Source organism: Hemicordylus capensis, chromosome 2 (assembly GCF_027244095.1).
Source record: "Hemicordylus capensis ecotype Gifberg chromosome 2, rHemCap1.1.pri, whole genome shotgun sequence".
In the NCBI taxonomy this organism is placed as follows: domain Eukaryota; kingdom Metazoa; phylum Chordata; class Lepidosauria; order Squamata; family Cordylidae; genus Hemicordylus; species Hemicordylus capensis.
The window spans coordinates 110678602-110703244 of NC_069658.1; the positions used below are offsets into that span (position 1 = coordinate 110678602).

At 39.7% G+C, this 24643-nt stretch overlaps 1 protein-coding gene across 1 annotated transcript in view; it reads left to right on the top strand.

Annotated features, from left to right (window-relative positions):
* SLC1A1 (solute carrier family 1 member 1) overlaps positions 1–24643 on the top strand; it is a 70492-nt gene that overhangs the window by 40803 nt on the left and 5046 nt on the right. Inside the window, exons 3-11 of the mRNA XM_053300346.1 lie at positions 8229–8321; positions 8901–9015; positions 10989–11031; positions 14410–14517; positions 16236–16420; positions 19332–19439; positions 22162–22284; positions 22543–22737; positions 23720–23854. Of these exons, the coding sequence (XP_053156321.1) occupies positions 8229–8321; positions 8901–9015; positions 10989–11031; positions 14410–14517; positions 16236–16420; positions 19332–19439; positions 22162–22284; positions 22543–22737; positions 23720–23854 (1105 nt within the window). The remainder of the gene's footprint in view (positions 1–8228; positions 8322–8900; positions 9016–10988; positions 11032–14409; positions 14518–16235; positions 16421–19331; positions 19440–22161; positions 22285–22542; positions 22738–23719; positions 23855–24643) is intronic.

Consider the following 24643-nt stretch of genomic DNA (forward strand, 5'->3'; position numbering starts at 1 on the left):
GAGGCCCATTTTTCCAGAAAAATGGGCCTCAAAATGGTGTTCAGATCAGCTGAATCAAATTGGGAATGATTTGCTTTGACCCCTAATTGGGCCCTATATTTGGGAGGGTGATCCAATTTGAGGTTGAATCTGCAAATTGCCCCTGACTTGACCTGAATCAATTTGACCCCAAATCAAATTGCACACCCCTATAGTGTATTATTTGTTTATATTTATTCATTCATTCATTGTTTCTCTGTGTAAACCACCCTGAGCCATTTTTGGAAGGGCGGTATAGAGATAGATAGATAGATAATACAGAGAGAGGCTAGGGATGTTATGTCTGATGTTTTATACTGGTGTTATTGAGGTAACATCAAAGCTCTTTCTTGATCACTCTTTTTTTCTAGGTGGTGATTTGTTGATGGGTTTTAGGGCCAAAGTAGATATTCAGGGCAACTGAATACATGCTTGTTTAAATATGTGCTTGCCCCATTTGCTTATAAAGTGAAGATGAGAATCTACTTTTTATCACAGATAAGATCATTTGGAGAAGGGAGAGAAAACCTTCCCTCTCTTCTGCATTACCTTGCTATACTTAACTGCTTTTAAGGAGTTTTTTCTCTGCGTAGTTCCAGTGTCATAAGTGGGACCCAGCAGGAAGAAAAATGCTTAAAACAGCTGTGTACAGAGAGGTAAGGCAGGGGAGGGGTCAGATTTCACTCCCCTCTTGCAAGTGCTATATTTTGTATAAAAAGTAGGTCCAACTCCCACAAACACTCAGTTGCCTCAAAGTCTGGTTGGTCCTTAGGATTAAACTAGATGTGAGGTATAGAAATCGAATGAATGAATGAATGAATGATCTTCAACATTAAAAAAAAGCAGCTGCAGGACGTTCTGATGTGGATTGGGAATGCAACACTGGGAGTGGCCGGGTTAACTCACTACCCTGTACCACAGAGCTGATGAAAACCTCCTACCTGAAGCTTCTGTTTGCCCTGGGAGAGAAGTTTCATCATGGTCTCAGATCCAGGAACCCCCTGCCCCAAATAACAGCTTTAAGGGATGATTTTGTTGGCATAACAACTTGGTAGAAAAGATTGCTCCCCTCTCCACACACACTGAGGTCTCAGTCTAGAACTGGACCCTCTGGGGCTTGTATGTGTGCACGCAGGGATGGAGGGAGAGAGAGATGTGTTTAACGTTACATATAGTTTTATCCTTAGTTGGGGTGTGGATGAAGAGTTAAAGCATTTTCCTCCAATGTTGCTTCCCTGATCTGATTATGGAGCCCTAACAGCTGCTTTGAACTAAGAAAGAAAAAACTTGGGACATCCAGTTACTAACTTCTCACTGTCTCATCCAGTTTGACCCTTAGTCCCCAAGTAAGTGTCCTTGGATTTGTACACAGAGAGAGACAAACAGAAATCCTCAATTGCCCCCTTGCCTCTAGGCAGATATAATTCTATAGTGCAAGAGGTGTGTGGGTTGCTTGACACTCATTGGTAGCATAAAGGCTTACTCATTGGATTACACTCATTGACAGCATAAAAGCTCTGTTTAGTTGCAAGATTGTTGTAATTGTAGATCTAATTGGTATATGGTTTTTTCCAGAACAAACATAGGAACATAGGTAACGATTTAAATTCATTAGTTGATTTTTTAAAATCCATCCCCTTAATAATGATTTTATTTGTGGAGTGCACGAGACTGAAAAACCACTGAATTAATCAGCATTCCCCCCACCCCACCCCGGTGATTTAAAGTTCTGATGACTTAAAATCAGTGGCTGACATCCTGAATATCAAAGAGCCATTGTAACATTAAATGTGCTGGTGCTGCAGATAGGATTGGTTTATTCAACACCAGCACTCGCACTGGGGTAGAATTTCAACAAATTTTGTGTTTAAGATTGTGAGCCCTTTCGGGAGACATTTTCTTTTCCCTTTTTATGTAAACTTCTTTGAAAACTCTTTTTTGTTGAAAAGCACTATATAAATCATTTATTCCAGTGTTGGTCTTTAAAGTAAAGTGTTCCATCACGCTGATTTTGACTCCTGGTGCCCACAGAGCCCTGTGGTTTTCTTTGGTAGAATACAGGAGGAGTTTATCATTGCCTCCTTCCATGCAATCTCTTCCTATATCACTGCTGCCTGATATAGTACCAGCGGGGATTTGAACTGCCAACCTTCTGCATGTTAGTCAAGCATTTCCCCGCTGTGCCACTTAAGGTGACTGTTGGTCTTTAAGAGGTTGCTAAAAATGATCCCTGAAAGACAATGGGGCCAATGCCATTTGCTGATATTTAAAAATGCATATCTATATTTCAGTTTCTATATTACAAATGCTTCCTCCCTTTGCTTATTTAAAAAAGAAAGCAATTTGGTAAGTGATAGCTTCCTTTTGTTCTCCCAGTCATCCGGTGGGAGGCAAAGGGGGAACATAGATATGCAAGTTCAGGCAATGTCCCCTCTAATAGAGATTACCAGATTTTGTTGACTACAACTCCCATAACCACCTAGCAAAAGCCATTGTGGTTAAGGATTCTGGGAGTTGTAGTCAACAACCACTGGGAATCCCTGTTAGAGGGAACACTGGCTTCAGGATGCACTGATCTTGGCTGTGTTGGTTGATCTTGGGAGAAGGGACACTTGCAGAAATTTGAAGCACTTCCCAATGGATTCCTTGTAGCTCTACCCAGTTGTTGCTTTTCCACTCGCAGTCACAAGCAGAACTGCAGTGTTCCTTCCACCACAGTAGAATGCATTTTGGGGGTGCATTTTGGAGGTGTACCTCCTCCTTTTATCCCTCCTGTTACTGTTGTCTGCTATATCTGAACATGTGCCTCTCAAAAAAATATGGAACATCAGTGCTAACAACAGATGGGGTTATTATGCCACTGTACCACTGTTCTAAAAAAAAGTTTTCTTGCATTAAATAAATGTGAGAAAATAAATTTCTTAAGCATGAGGAAAACAGAGGTGGATAACAGATGGATGACATAATCATGTGAAGCCCGAATAAAGAGTGAGTGAACCAACTATTACAAGTCCAGAGTAGGCACCCCATTTGGAAGTGGCACTGCATATCAAAATGAACATATTGGGGAATTGCAATGATCTCTTGTATGCAGTGGTTGTCATGCAGCTTGCACAAAGATTGTTGTACAGTTGCTACGCATGCTCAAATTCTGTGGGTTGATATAATCAATGATATGCTGGCTTACATAACATGCTATATTCCACAGGTGTTTTGTGCACTGTGGGTGCTGCTGCAGCTTCAAAATACAAATTGTGCTAGAATACCCTTAGTGCAAGGAATAGTGCAAGGGAGTTGTGCAGTTTCACAACCACTGGAAAATATGACCATGCCATTGCACAACTCCCTTGTGCAATTTCAGCATTTGCTCAAATGCCTTCTATCACAACTTTCATTTGGAAGCCACAGCCATGCCCATGGAATGCTGCATGATATGTAAGATGCTAATTTTACTCATACAAGACCCCAATGTGGGCTAGGGCACTCATTACGGGATGCCCTTCAAAGTCTATTCTTATTACATTGACAATACCATAACCACCATCCCTCTTATAGGCCTAGATCCACCACATAAATGATAAACTACTATACTTTGGACACCACATGCAGCAGATTAGCAATATCTCTCTGCTGACATGTCCACAAAACAAAACCCACATTAGAAAAATCAGCTTCCTTTCCAAAGCTCTACACTGAAGTGGGCCACATGCTTTTCCAGCAGAGCTCATTTTAATGTTTGGTAGCACCTAGTTAAGTAATAACCGTGTTCTTTAAAAATGCAGTTAAGGAAGTGAGATGGGTGCTTAAGGTTAGATCTTTTGTCTCTGAGACCTATATCTCATGCAAGCACAACAACAACCTATTGTCTGTCCTGGGAACTGGCCAAGTATGCAATTTGAAATCAGTCTCTGCAAAGAAAAGGATTTATGGTTTGGTCATCAAATATAGCAGTGTTGGCAGAGGCAGTTAAACAGGCCAGGCTTTTGCTGATTCTTTTTAATGATCAATTTATTATGTGGGCTAAATGGAATGGAGAAAGAAAAAGATTGTGTCAGTTTCCCTCTAATGGCTAGGTGACTTGTTCAGGCCCGGCTAGAAGCTCTGAGAATGGGATGAGGGATACTGCAGGTTCACTTTTGGTGATGACTTCCAGTGTTGGTCAGTGGTTCATTTCTGAAAAGGGTTTCAAGCCTGCCTGAAGGACACACCTTTTGACCTGGAAGCTCCACCCCCTAATTCTAATTGTTGGGAGAGGCTGATGGAAGAATCTGAGTTAAGAGAATGCACTCTGCACATGCTCAGAGGCACACCTATCATCATTATTACATCACATGATCCAGAATTGAGCCATGCTTGATTGAAATGTGGATCTGAAGTTCAGTCTTAGCCAACAGTGGCTCAGGTTAAGTGAGGTATTTAAAACACGGAAAGGTTTAAACCTGGCTCGATGAGGAAGTATGGTGAGGTAGCACCTCATAGCACACAGTGTGCACAAGTCCCAGCCTTACCAGTAGTGCAGGAGAAACCATCAACACTCCTGTGCTGGCAGCTGCCTCCTTTCTGCACTAAGGCAAATGTCATGGATCTTTGGAAAGAGGGAGGGGAGATGGTAAGGCAGGGCCCTCATCAAACCTCTCATGCAATATCCTCTTTGTCTCACAGAAGCTACTGTAGGCGCTACCACAAATATGGTCATAGGTCAGGGAGGGAGAAGTGGGAGTTGTGGCAAGTGAGATAGGACCAGCCAGGACACTATAAACAATTGAGAGTCTCTCATAGGGACACATTCACCCATTGGCACAGGTATACTACAGAGGGTATGGGAGGGAAGTACCCATGTAAAAGCCACTGCTATACCAGAATTTGTCAAGGAACAGCTCCTAACATCAGCATACTGGAGTGGCAAGATCCCCTTGCAATACAGCCACAATCTTCATGATTCCTCCAGTACTGACCCATGAGAATAGGTCTTAAGAGTATCCCTATCTGAAAACAGCTGAAATGTTAATAAAAGGTCCAACTATGGATGTACTTGTTCGGCATGCCATGAATGCTCATGTAAAATATATATTTAAAAATCATCATAAAAACCCTCATGAGACTGTTGAAACACACATAAACATGTGCCTTACACTGTCAGATCATTGGCCCCTCTATTACAGAACTGTCTGCACTGATTAGCAGTAAGTTTTTCAGGGATCCTGACATGGGTTCTTTTCAGCCCTGCCTAGAGATGTCAGGGATTTAACCTGAGACTTTCTGATTCAATGCATTTGCTCTGCTATGGAGCTATAGCCCCATCCCCTGTACAAATAGCTTGATGTTTGTTTGTTTTGTTTTGCAGTGACATTATAAGCATTTTATAAAGCCACCTGACGTACCAGGTATAGCTAATTGGTTCTCAAATGTTGTCATAACAAGCGTGTGTAAAATAATTCTGTATTAATTAAGTGAAAGGGGGAAAGAGGCGTGACAAGGTTTTAATAAATATCCAAAACAATAAGCTTCTCTTTGAATGCAGTGCAGGCCTGTTGTGAATAAATCCTTCTGCCTAGAGTTGATGGGAGTTTTTATGACAGTGCTGAGCATTTTTTAAAAGTCCTTTTGTTTTCATTTTTCTTGTTTCTGTGACCTCATTGTATATTTCATTTCTTTTTCTCCCCTGCATCCTTTTTTTCTTGCTTATTTTCCTCTCATTCTCTTTAAGCAACATCAAGGCTCATCTAATAATTTGCTCATCCATAGCTCTAATCCAGGGATCCATGTCCAAAATAGTATCCAGAAAGCAGAATGCACTGCAAAGAAAGCCCAGATGAGCTTTGGATCATTTGTTTTCTTGCAGAGGTCTTTCTTCATTGCAGGGGACGTGTGTGTGTGTTTAATTAATTGTTCGTTAAGTATAAGGTAGTAACAATTGTTTGTAGCTGCACATTTTTATGTGTACAGCTGTTCATTATAAATGTCTCCTTTTAGGTGTTCTTTATATTATCATAAAATTTTATTTTATTTTTTAAAACTGTATGTATACCCTAGTTGTGAAGCAGCAGTTGGCCCCTAGATTGACTTAAGGGTTAGATCTTGCCCCAGACTCATAGCTGCAGACTTAGTATTTGTCTCTTCCATTTACCCACTGCACCACTGAGGGTTCACACCCAGAACCTCCCAGGTCAATAAAATAATATTTGTGCTAGTGCTTCCTTTGTATTTATTGATTACAGTGTGAAACCAGTTTCAGCTGAGTCCTTTTTAAACACTCTAGATTGTGGATATTCTACTCCAGTATCGGTACCAGATTTGTTTTCCCCTTTAGGGCTACTTGAAGTGCAAACCAACAGCATGCCAACTCCACTCCAACAGCAACAAATGTTGTTCCCATCTATTCGAAGATCTAAGATTTCTAGTAGAAATTACCCACCTGTCAGGGAATAAATTAAGCTACCTTTCCACCTTCTTTCTTTCTGTGCTTCTAAAGAAAACTATCCATGGATGAACCAATGCAATGTTTGTTGCCTGACTGTATTTTTATTATTATTATTAAATCCATTCCTTTGAGAAGCAGAATCTGCCACCATTTCAGTAACTTGGTTCCTGCAAAACTGAAATGATACCTGTTCTAAAATGGATGAGTTTGTTTAATTGGGTAAAGACACAAGCTGACATGCATCTCATAAAATAAATTTCCCATGTCACTAAGCCATTTAAAAAAGCATTTGTTCTTTTCCCAGAAGGTTAAAAGCATGGTAGTCATATCAAACGGAACATAGATGGAGCTTAAGCCCCCTCTAAGATTTGCAGGGAGATGCCCTCCCCAACTACTAGATAGTATAAACAAGTTCATAGCTTTATCTGTCAGTCTCAGAGTGTTCAAAAGGATTCATGAAGTCCCTAGGAGGCATACCGCTGTTTTGTTTGTTGTTTTAAAGATAAAAAGGGAAGGAGAGTCTTCAGGTGGCAATCTGTGTCTTATGAAGAAACAATGGAATGGGAGGAGGAACCTATGGGGAGGGAAGGAAAGATTGACAGAACTGATCATTGTACAGTCAGTGCTATAACACAGCATCGAATATAGCTGGACATTGTAGTAGATTGTAGGCTTTTGGTGAAGGAAGTGGAACCAAGAGTGCTATATATTTGCACTGTGTAGTACATAACTTGATAATGCAACATGTGTCAGGAAATATTATATGTAGAAAATGTTCTGAGTGAAAAAGCTGACCTTGTCACCTCTGTCAGAAGTTCACTCAAACATCTTGCCTGGTTTATGTGCTTTCAAAGGGAAGAGTAGAACATAAATCTGAAACAATTTTATCCCACCAGATGGACATTTAAAGCAACTTCCTCATAGTCAGTTGCTATTAATTGTATACAGCTATTTGAGAACGTGGAATATGAAATGAGAGGAGATGCTGGGGCAAAGGGGGATAGATATAACTTAACCTTTCAGGGATTTAATTCTTACTTCGTGCTACAACTGCTGATGTTTGTGTTTGGCTATTTGGACACTCTTAAGTTCAATTCTTCAAAGTAGCCTACAGTTCCATCAAGCAGAACTTCTTTTGGCTTCTGCCAAGGAGGGTACAAAGCAACTGAGAAACAACTTTGAACAGTTCTGGTCAAAGACCATCATTACAGCAACAGACCTTGCTTTAGAAAGTCCCACTCTCCCTTTGTTCAGAAAGCCTCCACGATACATTGATGCTGGGTATGAACCTTTCCAGTTCGAGTCTCCTGAGGAATTCTGCAGGGAAATCAATCAGAAGAAATACATTCAGTGAGGAAGAATTCTAGCTATATGTACACTGAATGTATTGCTTCTTGTTGCTCTTCTTGCTCTCTCTGCTTCGCTACTCTTTGGTACTCTCTCTGTAACTGTAATAAACTCCTTTTAATTCATCTAATAGTTCCTTGGTTTTTCTTGATTTTGTTTCTTGGCTTCAATCTGCAGGGTATATAGTACAGGTCTGTGGATGAAGGGTAATGTAGATGGAATGATAATGACTAATAAGCCTATATCTTTCCCAGGGTTGGCCTGTACTCCCTTGCCCGAACCCCTTCTGGGGAAGTGAACAGTATATACCTCTGATGCAGAATATAGCAATATCATGCAGATTATAGCAACATCAGATACCACAAATGTACAAATAAATTGCATTTATTTGTTAATATGTATACAGTAAAAAATAATGTGTGCTTTCCCCCAAAATCTATAGGTGTTGCTGCTTTGGACTCTAATGTTTCGGGAAAGATTGGCTTGCGGGCAGTTGTATACTACTTCTGCACTACAGTCATAGCAGTAATCCTAGGTAATATGCAATCCTATCCTGGAGAGTTTATAATCCTTAACATTTTGTTGTATTGGAGAATCATGATTTTGTCAATCCCGCAACTAGGATAGGTTCAACCCTGTCTCCCCCATCTCTGCCGCCTCCCCACCCAATCAATGTTTGTGAGAACGGCCTTTATCTTTAAGAATACAACATGTATTCCTTAAGCCATGGCAAGATCAAAAATACTCTGAATGAGAAACTAATTTTTGGGATGGCAGGGATAAACAAGAGAATGTTGAGCTACCTGCTCTTATGAAGTGCACCATTTAACAAAATGACCTCAGGTCATATGTCCATTTGCAGCCCCGATTCAGTAGCAAGCTCTGCCATCTTCCTTTTATGGTATAATGTGATGTGATGACTTAATGGTACCTCACAATGAACTGAGTTTTCCGCCAAATCTGAAAGAAAACCAAGCCCTGGATTTTAGGGGAGGCATGTTGCTACATTGCTATTTCCCACTCAGTAAACATAAGTAATGTGCTACCTTTGAAATATGGTTTGTGCACTATTTCCATCTGTTCAGAACAATGGATTTTTTTCCCTCTCTTGCAGGGATTGTATTAGTTGTGACCATCAAACCAGGAGTATCCCAGAAAGCTGATGAAATTGACAGAATGGGCAGTACACCTGAAGTTTCTACTGTGGATGCCATGTTAGACTTGGTTAGGTGAGCTTTGAACATTGTTCTATTGCTAAACAGAATCCAATAGTGTCCCAGGTTTATGCTATGTATCAATGCATAGGTATAGGAGAGATGGAATAACCTGTGCTACAGAATTTTAGATGACATTCGCAGAACTGTGCATAAAGGTGCAGTATTGGTGTTCCCTTATTGAGAAAGCACAGAGGTCAACAAATATTATAAGCATCTGTTTTCTTTGACTTTTCCCCTTGGGACATGCCCCTGTTTATGTCTGTGCTCTGTAAGTCTATTAGCAAGATTTGGATGTGTTTTGGGATAATCATGAATTAAATTGAGTCTCTAAATATTAAATAATAAGCCAAGCCTCTGACTTGTGCTGTCCGTCTTTTCCAGAAATAAACTGTTGATACAAAATTATGCGGTCCTTAAAAACATCAAAGTCATAAAGCCCTGACGTTCAGTATACTGCTACTTAGATGAGACATTTCCATGCTACCGTATCAATATGATACTGTTTCTTTATATCACACTAGTTATTTTAGGCCCGTTAAATTAACGGGCGCTAGGCGAGTTGAGCACTCCGGTCCCCCCACCGCCATTCACGGCACATTAAAAGAGCTGTGTTTTTTCTGCTCATTTTTAAGTTTTGCTCGCGCCGCCACCAGCCTCCATGCCGCAGCCGCTCTCCCCGGCCGGGCAAGGGCCCCCCGCCACCTTCGGCCTCCCCTTTCTGGCTTCCCCCGCCGCCTCCTCACGCCGTCTGTCGGTTTCAGGTGGGGGGGGTCCTCTCCCCCCCGCCAGGCTTCGGCGGCGGCGCCAGGCCTTGGCCGTGGCTCTGCTGCGGCCTCGGCCGGCTTCCCCGGCTGCCTCTTTCCCCCGCCCGGCTACATGTTTCCTGGCTTGGCAGGCCCAGTCCTTCCGTCGTCCGCGCTCGCGCCGCGGCCAGTCGCCCTGCCGCGGCCACCGCCACCTCTTGCCGAGGCCGCGGCTTCTCCGCTGCCTCACCTGCACTTCCACGGTGGCGGCCGCCACCATCGGGGCCAGTTGCCCTGCCGCGGCCGCCGCCGCCTCACCCGCACTCCCGCCGCCAGTCGCCCCGCCGCAGCCACCGCCACCTCTGGCCGAGGCCGCGGCTCCGCTGCCGCCTTGCCCGCACTCTCCTCCCGGCGTTGGTGGCAGCCGCTTCTCCTCCTCCCGGCCCCAACATGGCCGCCAGTGTCTGGGCGGCCGTATGTTTTACGGTCGTTCTGGGCATGCGCTCTGCGCATGCCCAGAACGGCCGAGAAAGACACAGGCCGAGAAATGACACGGGATCACGATCAAGCCTTTTATTATAGAGGATACACTAAGACTATTCACACAACCAGGAGACGGGGAGAGTCGGCAGGTGGGGGGAAGGCTGTGCTGTACTTCCTTCCCCCCAGATGATCTTCTTGACTGCCTGGTGCACCCAAGAGGTCTCCGGGAATCTTCCAGTGCACTGCGTGCCTAGCATCCTGGCCTCCAGGAATCCAAGAGCAGTGCATTGGGGGATTCCCCTGTCAAACAGGTGTTCTAGATACCGAGCAAACACACAGTTCTGATGACTGGGTTAAAGGTGTGCTTGCACCCTTAATCTCAGCTAAGAGCTGAGGCAAAAAGCAGGGCCAGGCTGGTTGGAAGCTTCATATGAGGTGCCCTAGCCTGGGTTAGGCTGCTCATGAGAACAGCCTTACTGTGTCCCACCCAAATGAGAGAGAAACTGCAGCACAAAGATCATGAACTGATCTGAGCCTCTCTGCTAAAATGACAACTCTAAAATGACTCTCTGCTAAAATGACTGTACACAAGATCTTCCACCTTGAATAATGCTATTGTCAAGTCAAGTAAGGTCTTTCCAGAATGTCAAAACTTTATAGGGTTTCATATATGTGAAGTGATCGTTTTCATCATGTCCTACTGTTTCTTGATTATGGCTCACATTATTACACAATGTAATCTTCAAATCTTTTTTACAGGAATATGTTCCCAGAAAATCTTGTACAGGCCTGTTTTCAACAGGTAAGTTCAGTCTTGGCATTTGTTAATACTTGCTCTGTGGTTATTTCTATATTTCCATAAAATAATAATGTATGATGTCTGGATTATAAGGTTTAGATATTACTTTCAATAATGATCTAATGGAAATAACTGGATTCTTAAAAATAAAAACTAGCAAAAATGAACTTGTGTAGAACTCATGAACTCATTATTGTCAAATAATCCACTTTCCTTTGCTGCTTCAGAAAACAGTTTTCAGAATCAGAGCAATAAGTAAGCATACATTTGAGGGTGACCTTAATATACAAAATCAAAGGACCTTCATCAATAGCTCCCTTTTTCTAGTGTTGCAGAAACATTTCAAGGATGTGGCTCCCTCAGCATGAGGCAGCCCTGTGCAGCTGAGGCAGTGCTGGGATGGGGCCTGTAAGACATCATCTGTATAGCTTTTAAGAAGGAGTGAAGGGAAAGGGAAGAATTCTTTGCAACCTCTATAACCCAGGGAGTCCACACTATAAGAGTAGTGATCTTGGGGTATAGTGAACATGGGAGAGAGCTAAACAGAAGAATGAAAGAAAGAGATGCACAAGTAAATGGAGATGTGAATGTGAAACCCACTTAATGATGATTCACATATGGCAGAAAAGGAAGGGATATTATTATATATTTTTCTTCTGGCTATCTTCAGTATTTTTAATTCAGCTTTCTTTCTGCCATGTAATAAGGTGACATAGATGGTGTCACACTATATTTGAAAATATATTGCCCACAGTCTAACCCAGAGCTACTCTAAATGTGCTTAACCCTATGGTAGATTGTGGGATGTTTAGTATTAACCAGTTTGCCAATGCAAAATTGTCATTAGAGTTCAGTGGAGTTCAAATTTCAGGCACATATGAATGTTTTGTTCAGTCTGTGATATATATTTCTGATTGAGGTTATAAAGAAGACAGAATTGGTCATGACAGTTAAATATTGATCCTGGTTTATTATAACCAGAGGTCTTAAAATAAACAGTGATCTGAACCCAATGTTTGTAGTTGCCTTCAGATATTTTATTTCTAGCACTGTGGTTAGAATAATCAGCACTGTGGTCAGAACCAGTTTCGATATCATGACTGATCCTGGCTTCTTTTAACCACAGTTGGAAGCAGAATTCTTCCAAGGCTTGTGTATAAATGAGAGTGGGCTCTGAGATGTTACATCAAGCCATGGTTTAATCTTGACTCTGTGTTACAGCTCAACCAGTCCATATAGCTAGAAATACAGATTTCTCATCTCCGCAAGTATTCTTATATTAGGTAGAACCTATCTTAAAACCTATCTGTTTGGCCTAGTCTTCCAGGGTTTATAATTTGTTGTAAATTGTTTTTAATTGCTGTAAATGTTCAGCCTCGTTCTCCAGGGTTTTTAACTGTTTAAATGTTTTAATTGTTAATTAGTTTTATGCTGTTTTTATAGTTTTGTTTTTAATTGTTAATTGATTTTAATTGTTTTATTTTGATGTAAACCGCCCAGAGCCATTTTTGGAAGGGCGGTATATAAATCAGATAAATAAATAATAGATAGTGTATATCTAAGAAAATGGGTATCCTTGGGCTGATGCTGATACATAATACAGGATCAAGAAAGTAAAAGTATGAGACAAAATATTTTGAGTTGTGTTGTAATATGCAGCCATAGGAGAATTTTGGAAAATGTAGTTTTTCACCTGCACATAACATAGTAGAACAAGTTTCTTTACAAGGTGTGTCACAAGTAAAGAAAGTCCCTTAATGCCAGCAACAAGAGGTAAATGAAAAATCCTGGGTGAAGTGTGAGGTATGAGCTGGCGAGAACTAATAACATGTTAGAACCATGTCCATAAGTGGTGCAGAGAAGATGGAAGAAATCAGGAAAGCAAGAAAGAGATGGCTACTGGTTGGTTAAGAGTTATATGTGTAAAGGATGTCATGGGATAAAGTGAGACGGATGAAAGCACACAACTGAGATGCCGCACTAGGAACTAGATGAGTTGTAATTTTAGCATTTTAATCAAAGTATCTAATGCCTGCGCTCTTGTGAAGTTATTATTGTTCTGAGATCCCAGATTGTAATTCTCCCACTGAAAAGAAGCCCTAGTCTGTTGTCAGATGGCAGATTCTCAGAACAGGTGTAGATAGTCTGTTCTGTCCATAAAGAAAGCCACGCCTGTTCCATACAGTGCCAGGCAGCAAGGATAAGAATATTCACAATTGTATTTACATAACCCTCCATGGTACACATTCTCAAACTGGGGGCTTGGATCCCCTGGGGGCCTCACAAGCAACTTTAAAAGGGGCCTTGTGAGTCAGGAGAGAGCTTTCAGGAGGCAGGGGCCTTACCTGACAATCTCCAAGGCATGGGGATAGTCAGAGTTGATTGAAGGAAGACAGGAATCAACAGTCACCACACTCCTCCATCCCTCACAAAGCAGAAGGCAGGCAGGACAGAAACTCTAGCAAGTGTTTTCCAAAAGGGAACTCTCTCTTCCAGCCTGATGGCCCAAAAGATGCCACTGCTGTGCCTGCTTTGTGAGTGGCTTTGTGAGTGGCAGAGGAGCTGGGTGGTTGTTGGATCCTGTCTCCCTGTCCACCTCCCTGCACCTCGGGGACATGAGAGCTGCTCTTTGGGACAACATTAAGTTTCCAACAGTGTCTCTTCCCGAATTTTGGATTCATGTTCATATTGAGTACAAAGAATTAAGTGAGAAAGCTATTAAAATACTGATTTTCTTCACAACTTTACATTTGTGTGAATCAGAGTTTTCAGCAGTTGCCACTATAAAGAGCAAATAATAATTAAAAATAAACTTGGAGCCTCAAATTAAATTGGCCTTAAAGCCCAGATTTGAAAATCTAAGCAGAAACATTGAAAAGGTAAATGTGTCTTATTTATCTCTACTTAATCAAATCAGCAGCTTTAATCATGGGAGGGGGGTTGCATAACATATATTATTTTAGGGGGTCACAGTATCAAAAGGTTTGAGAAGCCCTGCTTTATGGCCCTTTTATACAACTTGTTTTACAATAGATAAACTAGTTGTTGCTGTTCTTATCATGTTACAACCATCAGTAGTGTATGTAAGCTTCCTAGCTTCTGTTTTATAAAAATCATTTATTTTTCAAACAGATATACACATATAATTAAAATAAATAATATGTACAAAATAATTTTTTTAATCCCTTATAAATAAATTCACAAATGAATCATCAATTTCTTCTAGCCTCTAATGAAACATTTTATGTCCTAAAAGGGGCTATAAATAACATATGACTTGTGTTTTGGGCTGTATAAAAATGTGTTAAACAAATAAATATGTAGTCTACTTTTCATTTATCATTTCCTTAGAATGCAATAAGTGTATTTTTTAACTTTCAGTATAAAACCAAACGTGAAGAAGTAAAAATTACATATGAACCAGACAAAAATGGCACTCTTCCTACAGAAGACCCTGTCACAATCATCATGCCAACTGAGACACTGGAGGTATGGTTACTACTGTGCATTGTATGACATTATAAGTATTGATATGATGGAGTAAGTAGTCTAGTGAAATTTCTAGTGTAAATGTAATCATTAATAATGGGAAGTATAACTGATCTGCAGGATTTAACTGCTGAACACAGAGACCCATTTTAAAATCTTTAAAAAAATATTCTTTGTGCTCCACTAGTTCTATATGGAGCCATTAATATTTTGTTTGTTTGTTTGTTTGTTTGTTTGTTTGTTTGTTTAACTGACATGATGAAAATAATTCAAAGTAGTCCCACTGAAATCAAAAGGAGAAATTAGGCATTGCCCAGCTTGCTCTTTTAATTCCAGTGAGACTTCTTTGAGTAATTTTCCTCATCGTAATTTTCCTTATTGTTAAATATATGTATATACCACTTTCAACAAAATGTTTTCAAAGCAATTTACATAGCACAAGGTATAAGAAAATGGTTCACTGACCTGTCCACAAAAGCCTCATAATCTAAACAGGCCCAGATACACCACCAGCAATAATTATGGGAAGAGAGCTGGTCTTGTGGTAGCAAGCATGAATTGCCCCTTTTGCTAAGCAGGGTCACCTCCAGCCTCAGAGGCATGATGCCCCTCAATACCAGTTGCAGGGGAGCAACAGCGAGAGAGAGGGCATGCACATACCTCTCGCCTGTGGGCTCCCGAGAGGCATCTGGTGGGCCACTGTGTGAAACAGGATGCTGGAGTAGATAGGCCCTGGTCCTGGTCCAGCAGGGCTGTTCTTATGCCCTGGTTTGCATTTGAATAGGAGACTACATATGAGCCCTCTTGAGATATTCCCCTTAGGGGATGGTTAGAGCATCTTTATGCTTGCATGCAGAAGTTCCTAAGTTTCCTCCCTGGCATCGCCAAGATAGGGCTGAGAGAGATTCCTGCCTGCAACTTGGAGAAGCCACTGCCAATCTGTGTAAACAATACTGAGCTAGATGGACCAAGGGTCTGACTCTGTATAAAGCAGCTTCCTATGTACCTATGTAACCACTGGAAATATGCTGTGCTGGGGTTAATAGGAACAGTTGCTCCCCTCTTGCTAAATATAAGGAAGTCACCACATTGAAACCTGGAGGCCACTACATATATTGGACCATGCCAAACTATAGCCCAAAGATACTACAGACTGGCTTAAGCCACTGTAGAATAAAACCTGGAGAACGATTGTAGCTCAGGTATCTGCTTTTCATGCAGATTATCCCAGGTTCAGTCCCTGGCATCCCTAGGGCAATTTTCATACAGCAGGCTTTACCATGAATTTACTGCAAGGCTTTACTATGAGAGTATCAAAATTGCCCCCCAAAATTTGCCTCCGATGCAAAAAGTGGATTTTTTTTAACCTTAGATATTAATTGGGCTACACTCTTAATGTGCAGTAAAAAACCCAAATTGTGTGTGAAGTGCTCCCAGATAGCTGGCCAATATGTGAACGCACATCCTCCATTTTGGAGGAGATGCAAGCTAAAAGCCCTGAGCTGGGCTGCGAAAAACACCCAAGTTGGGCTGAGAAATAGCCATCTGAAACCTTGGAAGGCTCCTGCCAGTCAGAGTACACAGTACTGAGCTAGATGGACCAATGAACTCACTCAGTATAAGGCAGCCAGCTACCTATGTAAGCTTCTTAACCTTCATGTCAACAAAATGCATTGTTAGTAGTTGGTAATTTTTCTCCTTTTAATTACAATCCACAGAACATAACTAAGGAATACAAAATAGTGGGCATGTACTCTGATGGCATTAATGTGCTTGGCTTGATAGTCTTTTGTCTTGTCTTTGGAATTGTTATCGGGAAAATGGGAGAAAAAGGGCAGGTGCTGGTGGACTTTTTCAATGCACTGAATGATGCCACAATGAAAATAGTTCAGATAATAATGTGGTAAGTAGTATGATACTTTTTCATTAGCCTCTTGAAGGTTTTATTGTTATGTTTAGCAAAACAGATTTAAAAAGAAAAAAGAAAACCCTAGGAGACTTACCTTCTTTTGGCAATTTCAAATTATTAATGGACTTTTCTCTATGATTTTTGAAATGTGAAATATTTGGATGTTAATGCTTCGCTCTCTGTCTCTGGAAGTCCATTTATTCAGCAGTAGTAAAGTTATGACATGGTTAGGAAACAACATTATTTTTTGTATTCTAATGCTTGAATAGATAATGCAAAAGAAATGTTTCACCAGCAGTCATATTCTGAATCTGTTAGTAAATAGCTTGCAACCTTGTGAGACTTACTGGTATTCTTAGAATGTTATCCTTCGCAGTATTCTCATTATACCATATTCAAGCATGGTATCATTCACCACCCAGTACTCAAATATACCTCATTGCACATTCTTATTTCATACCTTCTGGATAACAATAAAAGAAATTAACTCAGAGATTAATCTTGCTATAGCATTAGTAACCTTCCCTGGAGTTGAAAGTAAAATTACAGGATCAGTGCCAACAAGAATAACTCTAAAACTACACATAGTAGAAACTTAGAAGGTGTCCATAGTAATGTGGATACATAATTTGATTCATAGTAATGTTGATGCAGACAATATGTTGATACAGAATTTCAGCTTAGCTGAAATCTATAGTATCTAAGAGGTTATTTTAGGTACAAGCCTAAGGTAGCTGGAAAATAGTTGCAGTTATACTATTTCAGTAATAGCTGCATTCCATCCTATAATTGGAGGGAGAGATTATTTCTGTGTCCTGTCTTTCTGCCCCAGATGGGTTCTGACAATTTAGAATTAGGAGAGGTCCATCTGCAGTTACCACCAGCGCATTTGGTGGCTACTCAGGGACGGGCCTTCTCAGCTGCTGCCCCAAAGCTTTGGAACACACTCCCTGCTGAAATAAGAGCTCCCCCATCTCTGACAACTTTTTAAAAGTCTATAAAGATGCATCTATTCACCAGGCTTATAACTAAATATTGTTTTAATAGTGTTTTAAAAATGTTTTAAGGTTTGAATTGTTGTAGTGTTTTAACTTTTGCTGTATCATGTTTTAACTGATGATTTAATTTTTGTTTATTTTAACTAATGTTTTAACTTTTTCTGCTTGTTTGTTTTGTTGTAAGCCGCCCAGAGATGTGAGTTTTGGGCGGTATGAAAATATGTTAAATAAATAAAATAAATTAATTAACTTCCATAATAATAATCTATTATATATTTTGAAGAATTTGTGTGAAATAAAGTCATACTTCCCGATAACCTACAGATTTCAAAATTTGCATGAACAAGTCTATTATTTAAATTAATGGAATGCACTGCTTTTAACACCAGAATATGCTTCCTGAACAGTTTAATTTTTTTTTATTTTTACAAGAAATTCTGAATATCATACTTCCTGATTACCTACAGACTCCAAATTTTGCATGACCAATTCTGCCACTTAAATTAACTGAATGCACTACTTTTAACACCAGAATATACTTAGGGAAAGGTTGTTGGGTTTTTTTAAAAAGTAGAAATTCTGAATATAATCATCATGTTTTAACTGTTATTGCTCTGAACAAATTTTTGACACTCATTAATCAGATCAGTAATTAAAAAACAACATCATGCCCAAGAGAAGCAGATCATTCTCAGATTCAAATTTACTATGATTCAAATTTACCACGTATGGTAATTATTCAATTAAATGAATAATGTTTGAAGTTGAAATCATACAAATGTCAAACTCTTATTTTACTTTCTTTTTGCAAGCACATTAATTAAAAATTATTATATATATTTAATTTCTCTATCAATCTAATCTATGCAAAATGACTTTGCCAAGTCAGTGATGAGCCTTACCTGCTTGTTGCTTAAATTTCTAACCTGCCTTTCAGCAGGAACATTTCAGAGCATCTTACATGATAAAACTATATAAATTCATAAAACAATATGAAAATATCCAACTAATAAAACAGTAGTTCCATGATATGCAATCAGATTTCAAAGATAAAAGCTTTCAGGAATTAAAAAGGGTCTTTAATTTCTTCTTAAAAGTGGGAAAAGAGGGAGTCAGGCTGATCTTCCTAGAAAGGGAGTTCCATAGATGAAGTGGCACCACGAAAAGGTCCATGCCCCTAGTCACTGCCACCTGGACTTCCATCAGTGAAGAACAAGGCAGACCAAGCAAGTTCATACCTGAGCAAGAGGTTCTTAATGTTTTCTTGTAGATGTGCTGGATCTAAGCAACCTAGGATTAAACATAATTTTAAAAATGTTATTGCTGTACTTAGGTTCTCTTTTAATAGTTCCATATTTCATGAAGGAATATCAACTGGACATTTGTTACACTCCCTTTCTCAGTGTCTGAGTCTTTATTTGCTTGTCACAATGCATACTCAAATCATGCTTCAGTCATTCTATATTAGATACTGTCTGAACACTGATCAAATATAAACTTGTTCTGTAAAAGCAGTAAGTTATTCAGTTGAGTTATGGAATACCCATTTATTTCCATCTCTTATTACAAAAGTGATAAATGCAATGAAAATATATTATTTATAATGTGTTATAGTAAGGTATGTGAAATAACATTTCATCTGCACCCTGGTGGCGCAGTGGTAAAACTGCCGCCCTGTAACCAGAAGGTTACAAGTTCGATCCTGACCAAGGGCTCAAGGTTGACTCAGCCTTCCATCCTTCCGAGGTCGGTAAAATGAGTACCCAGAATGTTGGGGGCAATATGCTAAATCATTCTAAACCGCTTAGAGAGCTCTGGCTATAAAGCAGTATATAAATGTAAGTGCTATTGCTATTGCTATTGCTATCATTATCATAGAATATTGTTTAATATTTTGTGTATTCTAGGTATATGCCACTTGGTATTTTATTCTTGATTGCTGGGAAAATAATTGAAGTTGAAGACTGGGAGATTTTTCGCAAACTGGGTCTTTATATGGCTACTGTTCTAAGTGGGTATGTTATTTCTTGAACAATAACAAAATGTACAGATCATTTTTTCATTTTGAATATATTTAAAATAAAGAAGTTTATTTTATATCAGAATTTTATAGATGCTCTAGTTTCCCTCTTCAAAATCATTCAACAGGATCCAAATTAAGTTAGTCATGATTAAACATTAAACTTAGTCTAGCTCCTACTGAAAATATGTGGGATTAGAAAATCACTCATTTTATTTCATAGCTAGCTCCCAGGCAATAGAAAATATGTACAAATTCAATAAAAACTGATTTCTCTACTCTTTTTCTGCTAACACAAGCTAGACAATATTCTGTACCAGTTAGGGAGACACCCTGAAGAGAGTCTTTTAAAGAGACCTCTACTCAGATCCCTCCAAAAAGATATATCTTCCCAAAGCAATGAAATTTCTGCAATGTTATTGTTATATGCACAAAAGTTTTGCACTCTAATCTCATCAGCCCATAAAAGGATCTTTCTTGCATTCCCATTTCACACAGTAGAACAAACCTGAAAGTAACAAAAATATACTTTGTATGACAAGTTTCTTCTAATTATGCAGCCTTAGCTACAAGTTCAAGATCTGAGTGTCTGATATAGTTTCTTTTTTAAAAGCCTGATAGTTCTCTGTAGTTGGGTTTCATAAATATACAGTAAATAAAAATTAGTCCTAAAAATAATTACAAAGCAGAATTCATGTAGTATATTGCAAGTATTAAAAGTGTGTAGCATATATTGGACAGGTTTAAACTACCACCAGCAAGGCAGTAGTAAGTCAGGAAAATGTTGGTAGAAAGTTGGAAACTGGCAGCATGCACTCCCAGCAGGCATGTCTTATGTGAACTCACCCAAGTTCGACTCCCACTCCATTTACCTGATATTCTGTCAACTATCATAACCAAGATATGAAATTGGGTGGAGAACCTCGGTAGAATGTCAGGTAACCAGACTTGGACAGGTTTGCACAACACACCCACCAGGAGAGCACATGCTGGTTATCAATGTTCTCCCTACATTTTACTTAATGCCTTGCTGCAATCATCTGAACTTGCCCATTGTCAGCAATCCTTACAACTCCCTTATAGGATAAGCCATTTTGCAGGAAATGAGGAAGAAGGGGCTGAGAGAATAGTGGCTTGTTTAAGCCTGAAATCCTATGTACATTTATCTGAGAGTGAGCTCTGTTGAACCTGGTGAGATGAGGTTCAATATAGGATTATCGAACCTATGTTAGGTTCAGTCATTAGGATGAAACAACTATAGGATTAAACATATAAAGGATTACACTAGATGAATCTAACTACATGTTACACACAATTAGCTAAATCCCAACAACACCTTTTTGTTGTTGCTTTGTTTCAGAAAAGGCTAAGTAGGGAAGGGGGAGATTTGGAGTAGAGATTCAGTGGGTTTGCTTAACCCAGGGGTTCCCAACCTGGGTTCCTCCAGATGTTGCTGAACTCCAACTCCCAGCATCCCCAGCCACAATTTATTGTGGCTGGGGGTGCTGGAAGTTGTAGATTAGCAACATCTGGAGTAACCCAGGTTGGGAACCCCTAGGTTGACCCTTTCCTTGCCTGCTATTATTATTATTATTATTATTATTATTATTATTATTATTATTATTATTATTTCTTGTTTACACAGTCAGATAGGTGTTATTGACTAGTTTGTTTTATCCAGACATCGAGTCCTTCCATTATTATTATTATTATTATTATTTAATTAATTCAATTTCTATACCACCCTTCCAAAAATGGCTCAGGGCGGTTTACACAGAGAAATAATTAATAAATAAGATGGATGGATCCCTGTCCCAAAAGGGCTCACAGTCTAAAAGAAACATAAGACAGACACCAGCAACAGTCACTGGAAGTACTGTGCTGGAGGTGGATAGGGCCAGTTACTCTCCCCCTGCTCAATAAAGAGAATCACCACATTAAAAGGTGCTCTTTGCCAAGTTAGCAGGGGACTGTTCCTCCAGTCCTAATTGCCTGCTCCTGGAGCAGCTTTTCCAGGGTAGGGAATGGCCAGCAGGATTCAGTTAGATGTATTTTAATGCAACATGCACAGTACTTAAGTGATCCAGTGAATTGGTGGATTATGTGAACTTGAACTAGGGACTTCCCAGTTCACATTTCAGCCAGTACACTACACCAGCATACATATTACATATGAGCATACCTCTGAGCAGCTTCACACAGTCAACTCCAAGTCTGTAATCTGCGAGCGCATGCTCATGGTGAGCATGTCTTGTGAAGCCACCAACTGCTGGTTCCCACACCATAGTACCAATGTTTTCCTGACTTCTCCCTACAGATGTGAAGGCCTGGAAGAAAAATTGAAAGGTGCCGGCTGGGGGTGGGGGGTCCAGCCTATTTTTTTCTAGGCATTCACATTTGCCCTACTTCTATAACTAACATTTGAAGTTCAGCAGATAAAGTCAGGAGAATTTCAGTAATGTGGAATAAGAACCAGCAGTTGGTGATTTCACACAACAAGCCCAACAAGACTTGGCAGCGATCATGTGAAACTTCCCTCAGTATCTGTCATCCAGTGTTATGGGACAATTCTGCAAGTCAGACTGGGAGAGTCCAACTAGTTATAGAATGTTTTATCTCAGGTCTTCACTTACTATCTGTAGATTTGGAAACCCATTAACACCTTTTCACTAAGATTATAAAATTGATCTCCTCTGATATTTGTTTCCTTTTTTCAGACTAGCAATCCATTCTGTTGTAATTCTGCCACTAATATATTTAATAATAGTAAGGAAAAATCCATTTCGATTTGCCATAGGGATGGCTCAAGCACTTTTGACAGCCCTCATGATTTCCTCCAGGTAAGGATAATATTCTTCTTCTTTTGGTATCCATGTATCATGTAATGAATAGAAATTAACATAAACATTATTAAATCTTTTCTGTATTTTACTGTGACTTTATAAACATCTTCCACATCTCAATTTCAATGTATGATTAAGACTTGGTGCAGATCTAAAGCACGATTGATTGCTAATGAAACAGGCTTAGGCCCTGGCATTTTCCTAGTACCTTTCTTAAGTATTTTCTTTATTTTGTTTTCAATGTGTGTGATCCAGTTCAGCAACTTTGCCTGTCACCTTTCGCTGTGCAGAAGAAAAAAACCATGTTGACAAGAGAATTACCCGATTTGTTTTACCAGTTGGAGCTACAATCAATATGGATGGCACCGCACTGTATGAAGCAGTAGCTGCTGTTTTTATTGCACAGCTTAATGACTTAGAACTAGATATTGGCCAGATAGTGACCATTAGGTAAGAATTGTACTCTAGCATGCTTTTTACAGTTTTTGGGGTTTTTTTTAGCAATAATCTATTGGCTCATCCATAATGCTTAATGCACATAAAGGTGGACCAATTGCCAAAACTTATGACTTTCTGAAAGTAGAAACACATGTATAGAACAGTCATGTTTGCAGCTTGGTGACACCAGTTTTGTGGCATCTTCTGCACTCTAGCAATTGAAGCATCCAAACCCTCTTCAAAGGCAGCCCCATGTAGTCTAGGCCGGATATAACTCATGTGTTAATGAAGCCAGGGCATCATTTTTCTACTCAGGGATCTGCTCTTAAGATATATCACACTTCCCATTTTTAACAAGAAACATTCTTGCTCCAGGTAATACATTATCAACCAGAGTAATATGCTTTTACACACTTTGATAATATGCTTTTACACACTGATAATAAGTGCTACTTGTGATGTATATTCTTATGTTATTTGTTTAATATCTCCTGTATTTCCTTTAACAACATTTACGATGTATTTCTGGTTATATGTGTATAATATTACACGGCCTTCAAATATGTAAACATCCAGCATCCTTAATGTGGCATCCCCACCAACATACCTGTTACATGTTCTTTGCCTTTTAACCTTGGATCTATCAAAGGATAGACTTTTATCTTTGCTGTGAATCTTGTCCCCCATCATTGAAACCTAAAATGGACCAATGTTGTCATGTAGGAATACAATAGTTCAACAGTGCATTATGTTTGCCCTAAAGTGCAAAGAAATACACCAACAAATAAAAAGTTCAATTATTATATTCCTTAAAAATCTACTTAGTCCTTGGATTCATAAACATTGGGCAGGTGGAGTTTCCCATGAAGTATAGAACTAACAAAGGATATGTTTAAATAACTCTTATTCCACTTTAGAAATGTCAGAAAGTGTTTCCATGTTAGCACAACCTCAACTGACCCAATGCCCCTTTGTTGGTTTGCTTGGACACCAGTGTAACAGCAACGGCTGCCAGTATAGGAGCTGCAGGAGTGCCTCAGGCTGGGCTAGTTACCATGGTGATTGTTCTAAGTGCGGTTGGACTACCTGCTGAGGATGTTACCCTCATCATCGCAGTGGACTGGCTTCTGTAAGTTTCTAAACCTGAATATTGTATTTATTAATTATTTGTGGTTGTTTTGTTTTCACTCTAAGCACACAAAGATCTGTCATCTCAAACACAACAGCCACCTAGCCTGATGCCTGAGTAGGAGCGAGAGGGCTGGCAGGGAGTGCAGGACAGTAGCCTGCTTTCCTCCCGTGTCTGGTAAATCTCAGGCAGTGAAAGAAAGGCTGAGAATATTTACAAATTATTATTGGAAATTTCATAGCCTTGCGTAGCTCTTTGTTTAATTTGAATGATTTTATAGGAACACAGAATTCAGCTTCTATTGTTGCTGAATTTGGGTTGGTTTGACATAGAATCTGGATTTCACAGCTCTTGACTGAAGGGACGGTGTGCTGAAGAAAGTAGGAGCTTTCTGAGAATGGTGATGTGCTTTCTGGTATCTGCAACAGGAGCAACTTGCAAAGAAACACACATTCCAAGTCTGAATTCTCAGCTGGTAAAGATTGATTTCACTCCATTTCCATGAGATCAAAGAATTTCAGAATGGTATTTTTGTTCAGCTTTCTCTTTTTAATTCACTGGAGCTAGACTGTTTTATCTACACCTACTAGGATCTGTTATCTACATAGAAGATGGTCTGCTGCTATATAGGCTCTTGTCAGTTTTTGTGGACTGCAAGGTAATATTTTCAGATAAACACAGTTCCTCTTCTCTGTGGAACAAACTTTAGAAAGCCCACAATCTTCAACATTCCATGCAATTGGGAAAGCTTTTGATTTCCATAACATGTTGCAATGCTAATCACACTTA